Genomic DNA, 10,016 nt, shown 5'->3' on the forward strand with positions numbered 1-10,016 from the left:
GTTTTTTTGTTAAGTTGCCTAATAATTATGCACAGTAATAGTCACCTGCACACACAGATATCCCCCTAAAATAGCTAAAACTAAAAACAAACTAAAAACTACTTCCAAAAACATTCAACTTTGATATTAATGAGTTTTTTGGGTTCATTGAGAACATGGTTGTTGTTCAATAATAAAATTATTCCTCAAAAATACAACTTGCCTAATAATTCTGCACTCCCTGTATTTTCCTTTGCAGCAATATAACATTCAGCAGTAGGACATAAGGTGACAGTGGTTTAGATTTGGTTTCATTCACTCATTACTGTTGTGACAGGGTGTAGAGCTGCTTGGCGCAGAGCTCCAGTCGGTGCCGGTACTCCACGTTGCAGTAATTTCCCTTAGGGACCCCCTGGAAGCCGTGGAGGACACCCCAGCAGCAGCAGGCGATCACAGCTGTGCTGTCGCTGTCACCTGGACACAATCACGCAATATTTTAAATGCTTGGTTTAATAAAACAGCTTCACCAAGACTTGAGTCTGCGCTACAATCTCACATCAATGTTGTGATGTTTCTTTTTTCACATCATTCTAATTGAGCTTTGTTGTCATTTTGTTTTCTGTTTTAAATCCTGGTATTTGTTTAGTGTTGCATGATGGGAAACTAAACGTTTCATTAAATGTGAGAAAAACTCCATCACTTGAATTTTACAGTGGCAGTGCAGCAGGAAGAGGGCGGGTGACTGGAGAAGACACGAGGTCAATTTAAAGAGTTTCCCCACAGAATGTTTTGGAGAGGCGACCACTGACCTCCGTGGAAAGCAGCTCTGCTCATCAGCTCCTCCCAGTCTGAGCCGGCTCCCAGAAGAGCGTCCAGCGCTATCATCGGAGCATCGTGTCCGCAGGCTCCCGCCCAACCGGACAGACTGAAGCTATGGTAGACCTCATCCCTCTCCGCTGGACCGTAGGTGGACGGCCAGATCACAGGCCCCTCACCGTTAGAGATGCCCCTCTGGTCCAGATACCTGCAGACAAACAACAGAAACATTCCTGGCAACAGGTTTTTTTTTTTTTATTACATGCAACCTAAATCAGCCTCTCAGCAGCTCATACCACTGCCACTTGTCACAGAAGTAGCTCCAGTCTCTCTCCGTCTCCTCCACAGCGAAGCCCCGATCCTGAACAAACTTCCTGGCGATGGGACACGCCTCGTTGATCAGACCCAGACCCCAGGTGGTGATGGGCCGGCGCTGGACGGCGTAGGCCGTAAAAACGGCCGATGCCACCGAGCCCAGGAAACCAGTGGGGTGATTGTGGGTCATCCTGCCCGTCTCCACGGCAACAGCCACAAGTGATGACAGTTGTTCGGGTTTTGGATACCTGCAGAAGAACAAAAGTGCCCATCACAGCTATCAACATCTGGTTCCACGGTTCCTTTGAGAACTCTAAGGCTACGTTCACACTGAAGGCAAAAGCGTATCAAATCCGCTTTTTCCCCCCACATCAGATTTTTTATGACAGTCTGAACGCACAGATCCGATTTTCTCAAATGCGATCCGTGTCACCTTAATATGTGGGACTGATTCAGACACATATCTGATGTTTTTGAAAGCGACTGCAGTCTGAACGGTCATCCGTCTCCTACGTCACCGAGTCAGCGGAGGTGAGCGTCGTGTGTGGATGTTTCTGAAGAGAAGCGCTGACCGAAGGGTTCAGGAGTCTGTCTGGATATCCCGTTTTAGGTTTAGGAATGAAAACTACAGGAGAGCATGAGAGCGGGAGGTGCTGCTGGAGCGAAGCGTCTCTGTCTTCGTGAAGGGGAGAGTGTCTCTGTGAGAGTGGGGGGTTCTCCGTGAATGAATGAATAACGGAACATTTTGGGTGAATAATAGTTCAGATTGACAGTGGGAACAAGAAGTAAAACAGTTTCCAGCCCAAAACGGAAGAATGAGCAGGTGTGGTCCTGATCCTGAGGATAAGCTGTCAGTGAAAACTTTCACATCACAACTCGAGCAGGGTGCTGCACAACTCTGCTGCTCCTGGTTTCGGCCGAGTGTGACTTCTTGTCTTCTGTGTATGCGGGTCGCTTTGGGGCCGTGAAGTGTTCACACTGGACAGAGTCCGATGACTCCTTTAGGTCATAGTGTGAACAGCCACACAAACAAATCAGATTTACTCAAATAAAATTCAGAATTGAGCATCAAGGCCTGCAGTGTGAACGTAGCCTAAATGTCAGAATTGAATACCGGAAGTGTTGTAGATGCACTGAGACGCGTCTCACCTGAGACCAATGCACATGGACCTCATAGCTGCTCCACAGCCTGCCCCGCGGGGGTTATACGGCACTCTGTAGCCCCCTTCCTCTCCGGGCCTCAGTTGAGAAACAGCTAAAATCGTCCTTTACACTTTTATGACAGCCTGGACAAACAGCAGGTGTGAAACGATTTCATTATGTAAACTTACAGTTAACAGTGGTAAACCCTGGCGCCCTGTCCTCCATGTCTCTCATCCCCTCCACGTAACGAGCAGCCACCTCATGCAGCAGCTCCTCATCAGTCTTCCCTGTGACAGAGAAAACACTTTAACTGTCTAATTAGTGCACCAAGTTCTTATTTGCCTTCTGACGTGTAAGGTCACGTTGAGCTCCAGCTTTCGTGTAAAGTCCTGATAGAGCAGCAAATAAGAGCAAGACTGGAAACTAGATTTAACCTTTAGCTGGTGTTCTTGAGGAGGAGCAAGTGATGCTTTCAGTCCTGGTGAGGGCTGAGTCATACCATCAAATCCTCATTCGAGGAAATAAAGCAGAGACATGAACTAGAGAAATAGTCACTTATTTGGGCGTATAACCTCACCGGTCGCCAACCCTTCAGCCGTTGCCAGATGCAGAACCGTGTCGTCGCTCACCGGCCACTCAGGAAGCTGAACTTTGATGTTCTTCAAGCCACCGAGCTTCTGCAGCTCCTGGAGAGTCAGGAGAGACAAGTTAAAGAGGAGCATCCTTAAATAACATTATAATAAACCCCGCAAAGACTCACTGACCTTGTGGATAGAAGGTCCAGACTTATTGAACTCCCACTCCCCTCTCTTGTAGCCCACAGCATCACCAACACCACTCAGCACCATGGCTGCTACATAATGCTCCTCTGTGACAGATCTGTGGGTAGAAAGGCATTAGTGAAGGCACATTTTAAAAAGTAAATGTGCACCAACCGTGCTTTAAGTGTGCTGCTTTTAGTGCAGAGCAATCTAGTCCAGGTCTGAAGAGTCTAAGTACTGTAGCTCTATAATTAGAGCAGATCATGAATCCTCAGGAAGTCTAAATAACTAGTTGGAACTTTCATTTTGCGAATCGAAACTAAAAAGGGAACCAACTTCTACTTCGTCCTGCCCAGCAGAGCAGATAGTTGCTCGTGTTCAAACCAATGTCGATGGTTCAAACAGGCTTTTATCAGAGTGGTAAATAATTGGTAGCATTAGCTACATTCTCAACAATCCATTTTTATTCATTTAAAATTCCTCTTAAGTATATTTTAGTGTTGACGTGTGCTGCCACATGACAAAAGCTAATAACTCATATAAAACACTGATAAACCCCACAAGTAAACGTGTTGTTTACAAGTTAAATCCGACACACGCATGTTTTGGCCCTGTTGGACTTCGCATAAACGTGACTGCACTTCGAACTGAAACACCGGAACTTGGATAGAAGTACTGTAACACAGTTCAGGGAAAGGTTCTCTATATTAGCTACAATCTCACAAACGCCCCCCAACTCAAAACTTTGGTTTGTGTTAAGATCACTTGTCTGTTGTATGGCGTATTCATTTTTAACAGGAAGTGATTAGCCGTTCAAGCCGCATAAAATGTTTCCGTGTGCTTATTATAATTAGGTATTTGGAGTAGATCACATGAAATCCATCCTTCATTTAAGTGCAGCCTCACCGGTCCATTGCAGCGCGTCGTTCCCAGAAGCCAGTCTTCACGAAGAGGAGAGCCGGAGACTATCTTCTGCAGACACCGGGGGGCGTCAGTTGGAATCGTAGGATGTCCAAGGAATGTCCCACCTTTATCGCCTGTGATTGGCTGGAAAGGCTCCTGAAAACACACCTCTTTACCCTAGCTTTTAATACCTTGTGAGATGTTGGTTTCTATTTTTTATTTTATTTTAGCTGTTTTAGGTGATTCAAATGCGGTTTTATCAAGTTTTTATTTTTTAATATAGGGCTATTTTAATTTTATGTATCATGTGTTTTATTTATCTTTGCTGTTTTCTGTCTAGTCAATTGTTTTAATGTACTTTCTGTACAGCACTTTGTTCCTGTGCTGGGTCTTTTAAAGTGCTTTATAAATAAACTGGATTGGATTGGATTGGATTGCTCTCATACGATTGGCTATTTCATGTAACAGCAAACCGTGTTCCCTCGCTGCAAGCTCTGCTGTCAGATCTTGAGGTTTTTGAAGACAATTTGAACTTGAGCTATAATAACCATTCTGTCCTGTTTTGCAACATACCAGTTTCATTTTCTTTCAAAAAAGAACCTGAAAAATGTCAAAGTGTGTACTTGTGATGAATCTTGTTGCATTTATCACCAGACTGACTTTATGTCTGGCTTGTGGGGTGAGTTATCGTATTACTATAGGCCTCATGTATTCACTTTAATGGGTTAAAGCTTGTTGCAAGTTTGAACACGTCGCTCATCATCTGTTTAAATGTTCAATCAAAATTTAATTCCAAACTGATTAGGATTTAGACATATTTTCACCCGTTTTCATTATTCTAAGAGAAACAGATCTGCACAGCCAGGCAAAATAGGGCAGTTTTATTATATTTCATTCCCAGGTAAGGCACACATACATATCCTGTACTCTGTTTTAATAAGATAACCTCAGTGCTTGAGAGCCAACAGATAACCCAACAGTGCAGTAAATGCAACATTTAATAAGTTCACATTTTACGTTTTCCATGTTTTTAAATAAAAGAAACAGCAAACAAAATTTGTTTTGCAAAACAGGACAGAATGGTTATTATATGTTCTAATTTTCTTTACAAAACTCTCCAAAATAGCTGTGCTGTTGGTGACGGGTTAGCGAGGGAAAACTGTTTGCTGCTAAATGAAAAAGCCAATCATATCATAATAGAGCCTTTCTAGCCAATCAGAGGCGAGATAGGCGGGACCTTCCGTGGACATCCTACGATCCCAAATAACGTAATCGGCTCGCTAGCCTGTTACTAGCGCTGTTGACGGAACCTTTCTCTCTCTCTCTGTTTATTGCTTGATGGTGTAAAATGCTACAAAGTACAAAGTCTGTCTTATCCGGATTCCAAAAACACTAAAACACATAAACCAAAATCCCGAAATGAATTTTTATTTTATTTTATTTATTTTTTTAATTCCATTTTCCCATTTCTTTACATCTGTGGTGTCCAGCCTGGTCCTCGAGGGCCACCATCCAGCATTTGAAGGGGTTTTCTTCATCACACCCGATTGTAATCAGTGAGATGATTAACATGCTTCTGTAGAGCTCGATGACCTGTTAAACAGGTTATTAAACTATGTGTTGGGGCCCCAAAGTCGTTACGGAGGTAGGTAGGACTCGAGGAGGGAACTTCATTGAACCCTTTCTATACATCTAGGGTAACGAGACATTTGACAGGCTTTTATTTATTTTTATTTATTTATTTATTTTTAGCGGAGGCGGTCAGATCCTTTGCACTGACGTCACCTAAACACGTGGGCCCACCATGGTGGACGGTGTTGTGCCATAAATCGACTCACTGCCAAAAAATGATTAGCTTAGTTTTTTCCAGTTCGGAAGCTGTTTTAAGTGCTGCTATTTGTCTTAAACGTTCACAATAAGGATATATTAATCCTTTTTGCAATATTTGCGATTGAAAGATGGTTTGTGGTAAGAACTGGCTTTCTTTATGCAGCCTTGATACTAAAAAATAAATAAACAATGTAAAATGGCGCCCTGTATTGAATGTGAACGTTGTATAAATGTAAATAAACAATTCTCCAGCGATTTGATTTTTTCCCCTTCCTTTCTTTAGTTGCTAATCATTTTTTGGCAGTGAGTCGATTTATGGCACAACAACGGCAAAAGCATGTAAACAGTGAGCAACAACATTATTAAACAAAGGGAAAAGTACTGTAGAGCCTGAAATTGTTTTTGCGATCAAAACAAAAACAAAACAACTCCAGCATTCCTTCAGCTAGTTCATGCCCAGTTCAGTTATCAGAAGAAGTAGCACCTCTAGCGGGGGATGAGATAGGGATATGAGATACTAAGTCATAATTATGAGATACCATCTCATTATTATGAGATACTATCTCGTTATTATGAGATATTAAGTCATAATAATGAGATAGTATCTCATTATTATGAGATAGCTAATTATGAGATAATAATTTTTTTTTTATCCGAGTGGCGGAAATGGGCTTCCATACCAACAACATCTAGTTCATAAACATGTTTGACGGTTTTGATGCCCATAATGGGGTCTTGGCCACAACTTTCAACCACTGATTTAGAAGAAAGTGGGGGTGTTACAACAACAGAGTTCCGTGTTAACCCTTTGCTAATCTGATACTTTAGAGTTAAGTTATTTAAAACACACATACCAAAGAAGTGTCTGGTTCATCATTAATGATCATGCTCCTGTTTCACAAACCTCAGGAGGACACTGCTAGCTTGACAGAGCTGCAGCTCTAGTCGGGTTCCCGCTGGGCCTTTTTATAGATCACGCTGTTTTTATCAGACTGGGACTCTGATCGGACAGAGCCGCGTGATTAAATCGGCGAATGGTTGAAAAAGTCAAACCTGGGACTAAAACAGCGACTGGAGTAGCTCCAAGTGGTAAGCAGCGTGTTAGCACCCGCTCTGTTAGCATCCCCGGTGTGGCCTAAAGAGAGTGTCCGCCTCGTGAAGACTCATTGGTGGGACGCGGCGCTGCCATGGACCGGTAAGTCTGGGTTTGTTTCACGACTTTTCTGATATTCTATCCTAAATACAACTAAAACAAAGACAGTGTAAGAGCTCGTTTAATTGAGGTTGACTATTCTTATTATATAAAAACACAAAGTAAACGCATTTGAAACCAGTCTGAACTCCACAGAGATGCATACCTAACAAACGGTTCAGTCTGTCTAGAAATGTAATCTAATCATTGCTGCTTCAGTGTTCCCTGTGGGGTCACGTGTTAAAGTTACGCTCTTCTACCTGCAGATCTGCCACTGTGGAGCATTACAAAGCAGCCATGCTGCTGAGTGGTGCTGGTGATGCTCTCGGTTACAGGAACCAGCTGTGGGAATACAATGAGTCTGGACCTGCAATACACCAGGTCAGTGTTTGTAACACACCAGGTCAGTGTTTGCAACACACCAGGTCAGTGTTTGTAACACACCAGGTCAGTGTTTGTAACACACCAGGTCAGTGTTTGTAACACACCAGGTCAGTGTTTGTAACACACCTAGACGGCGTTGCTTTGAACAGGTTTAACTCTACGCTGTTTAAGTTGCTTGCCAAATGGAGATGAATGTATTTAAATGATTTCTTCTGACTTCCCAGGAGCTGCAGGAACTTGGGGGCTTGAAGAACATCAGAGTTGAGCTCCCTGACTGGCCGGTGAGCGACGACACCGTTCTGCATCTGGCAACGGCTGAAGGGTTGGCGACCGGTGAGGTTAAAACCCCTAAAGTCCCAAGTCCCTTCTGTGGTTTGTGTCGGTGTCTGTTTTTTCCTCAAATGAGGATTTGATTGTATGACTCAGCCCTCATCAGGACCCAAAAGCATCACTTGCTCCTCCTCCCCAACGCCAGCTAAAGGTTAACTCTAATTTCCAGTCTTGCCTTGATTTGCTGCTCTATTAAGACTACACAAAAGCTGGAAATTCAACTTGACCTTTCATGCGAGAAGGCCGATCAGATTGCTTTAGCAGATTAATTAAATCAGTGCAATCTGCAGTATGAACAGTTTTTTTAAAATCTCGTAGGGAAGGCAGGTGAGGAGCTCCTGCATGAGGTGGCTGGTCGTTACGTGGAGGGGATGAAAGACATGGAGGGGAGGAAACCAGGGCCTTCAAGCATTCTGGGTAAGTCTGCATATTGAAGGATAACGTTTATAAACAGCTTTAAAGGTCATTTTTTCTTCTAGGGGTTTTCCAGCTGAAGCCTGGTGAGGAAGGGGGCTTCAGAGTGCCATATAATTCTGAGGCGACAGGCTGTGGAGCAGCGATGAGGTCCATGTGCATCGGTCTGAGGTGACTTATTCTGGAGATCTCCATAAATGATCTAAACCACTTTGTCTTCAATAGGATCGCAGAGAGCTGGTGCCTAAGCAAGATGAGGGGGACACCCTGGTCAGGTCTTTATTTATTCTGGAGATTTATGCTCAGAACCCCCCCCCCCCCCCCCCCCAAGATTGAGGATATGTAGACTCTATAAATGTGTTAAAATCTGAGCTGTTGAAAGCACTGTGATGTTTCTAAAAACCTGAAATGTAGATAATTATGATTATTGGTTAAAGTTCCAAATATCCACCTTTTTTTTTTTTTTTTGCTTTTTATTCCTCATTAGGTACCCAAAGCCTTCAGAGCTGTTGTCGCTTGTGGCTGTTGCCGTGGAGACGGGCAGGATGACCCACCCTCACCCCACTGGCTTCCTGGGCTCGGTGGCGTCGGCCGTTTTTACGGCCTACGCCGTCCAGCGCCGGCCCATCACCACCTGGGGTCTGGGTCTGATCAACGAGGCGTGTCCCATCGCCAGGAAGTTTGTTCAGGATCGGGGCTTCGCTGTGGAGGAGACGGAGAGAGACTGGAGCTACTTCTGTGACAAGTGGCAGTGGTATGAGCTGCTGAGAGGCTTATTTGGGTTTGCTGCATCAGCAGATTATAAAAATCAAAACAAAAAAAACAGCGTTCCAGGTTAACGAATGATGAGGTGTAGTAAAGTCCTGTCCAGCAGCAGAGGCGTTGTTTGTTTAGCTTCTAAACTGCAGCTTCTTATAAAAAAATGTTTTAACTGATTATATAAAAATGTATCTGGTGCTGTCTGAACCATTTTCAGACGATCCCTCGTCACTTGCAGGTACCTGGACCAGAGGGGCATCTCTAATGGAGTGGGACCATTGAGTTGGCCCTCTGCCTATGGTCCAGCTGAGAGAGACGAGATCTACAAGAGCTTCAGTCTGTCCGGTTGGGCGGGACGCAGCGGCCACGATGCCCCAATGATAGCACTGGATGCTCTGCTGGGAAGCTCAGACTGGGAGGAGCTGATGAGCAGAGCTGCTTTCCATGGAGGTCAGTGGTTGTGGGGGTCTCTGGGTCATTCCTCCTACCTGTTGTGCATAAATGACCTTTTAAGATGCCTAGCTGTTTTCATGTGATTAGCGTTGCCTCACAAGTTTGTTTTGTGGTTGTGCCCAGGTGACAGCGACAGCACAGCGGTGATCGCCTGCTGCTGCTGGGGTCTCCTCTACGGCACCAAGGGGGTCCCCAAAGGCAACTACTGCAACCTGGAGTACCGGGACCGGCTGGAGAAATGTGCCGAGCAGCTCTACGCCCTGTCACACTGACACGACAGTAACAACCTGCCGTCTAAACCGATACCGTACCGACGTGCTGCAGAGAGGAGGAAGTAGGCCATGCGGACGCAGGACAAACGGGCGTTCCCAGTAGAACATTGGTTTAGAGCGCTGTCATATTTGCCTGAAGGGGAGAGACTCGGTCCACTGACCCAGAGCCCTTTCTCACAAGGTTAGTGGGCTCCCCCTGGTGGACGTTTAAAGAACATGCAGATTTATCCTCCAGGAAGCAACCGCTAATTCGCTATGAGCTTCAGATGAATCCTGCTCTTGATTTTTAGTCAAGCAAATATTGATTTTCCACACAGGATGTAATAAATATATCAAACCCATTTATGTAGTTGAGTTGAGAACTTTATTTTTTAGTCATTGTTTTTAAATTTTTTTTGTCTTGTCCTTTTTTTTTTTATTAATTATATTTTCCTACAGGAGAGAAGATGGCGGGGGGGGAGGAGG

At 44.3% G+C, this 10,016-nt stretch overlaps 2 protein-coding genes across 3 annotated transcripts; one reads left to right on the plus strand and one right to left on the minus strand.

The window, feature by feature from the left end:
• Window positions 1-203: 203 nt before the first annotated feature.
• On the minus strand, window positions 204-6,623 carry LOC107387955 (ADP-ribosylhydrolase ARH1). 2 transcript variants are annotated; one of them, XM_054749722.2, is made up of 8 exons: window positions 6,602-6,623; window positions 3,018-3,132; window positions 2,831-2,939; window positions 2,442-2,540; window positions 2,260-2,365; window positions 1,092-1,358; window positions 789-1,003; window positions 204-453 (listed from the first exon to the last, which is right to left on the minus strand). In XM_054749722.2, the coding sequence occupies exons 2-8, from the start codon at window positions 3,099-3,101 to the stop codon at window positions 302-304; spliced, it is 1,032 nt and encodes a 343-aa protein (XP_054605697.1). In that variant the 5' UTR covers window positions 3,102-3,132; window positions 6,602-6,623; the 3' UTR covers window positions 204-301. The 2 variants fall into 2 exon arrangements, with proteins under 2 accessions (XP_054605697.1, XP_015818732.1); XM_015963246.3 differs by lacking the exon at window positions 6,602-6,623 and adding an exon at window positions 3,921-4,019.
• Window positions 6,624-6,647: 24 nt separating this feature from the next.
• Window positions 6,648-9,892, plus strand: LOC107387950 (ADP-ribosylhydrolase ARH1). The gene is made up of 8 exons (XM_015963236.3): window positions 6,648-6,942; window positions 7,206-7,320; window positions 7,548-7,656; window positions 7,972-8,070; window positions 8,133-8,238; window positions 8,555-8,821; window positions 9,065-9,276; window positions 9,403-9,892. Exons 1-8 carry the CDS (start codon window positions 6,935-6,937, stop codon window positions 9,549-9,551), a joined length of 1,065 nt encoding a protein of 354 aa, XP_015818722.1. The 5' UTR covers window positions 6,648-6,934; the 3' UTR covers window positions 9,552-9,892.
• Window positions 9,893-10,016: the final 124 nt, after the last annotated feature.

This window comes from Nothobranchius furzeri, chromosome 16 (assembly GCF_043380555.1).
Source record: "Nothobranchius furzeri strain GRZ-AD chromosome 16, NfurGRZ-RIMD1, whole genome shotgun sequence".
In the NCBI taxonomy this organism is placed as follows: Eukaryota; Metazoa; Chordata; class Actinopteri; order Cyprinodontiformes; family Nothobranchiidae; genus Nothobranchius; species Nothobranchius furzeri.

Excerpts from the sequence above, each read along its gene's own strand:
- LOC107387955 (XM_015963246.3), bottom strand. Across the intron at positions 2,940-3,017 it reads CTGGACCTTCTATCCACAAG|GAGCTGCAGAAGCTCGGTGG; the intron begins GTCAGTGAGTCT and ends CTGACTCTCCAG. Across the intron at positions 1,359-2,259 it reads TCCATGTGCATTGGTCTCAG|GTATCCAAAACCCGAACAAC; the intron begins GTGAGACGCGTC and ends GTTCTTCTGCAG.
- LOC107387950 (XM_015963236.3), top strand. Across the intron at positions 7,321-7,547 it reads CTGGACCTGCAATACACCAG|GAGCTGCAGGAACTTGGGGG; the intron begins GTCAGTGTTTGT and ends CTGACTTCCCAG. Across the intron at positions 7,657-7,971 it reads GGCTGAAGGGTTGGCGACCG|GGAAGGCAGGTGAGGAGCTC; the intron begins GTGAGGTTAAAA and ends AAAATCTCGTAG.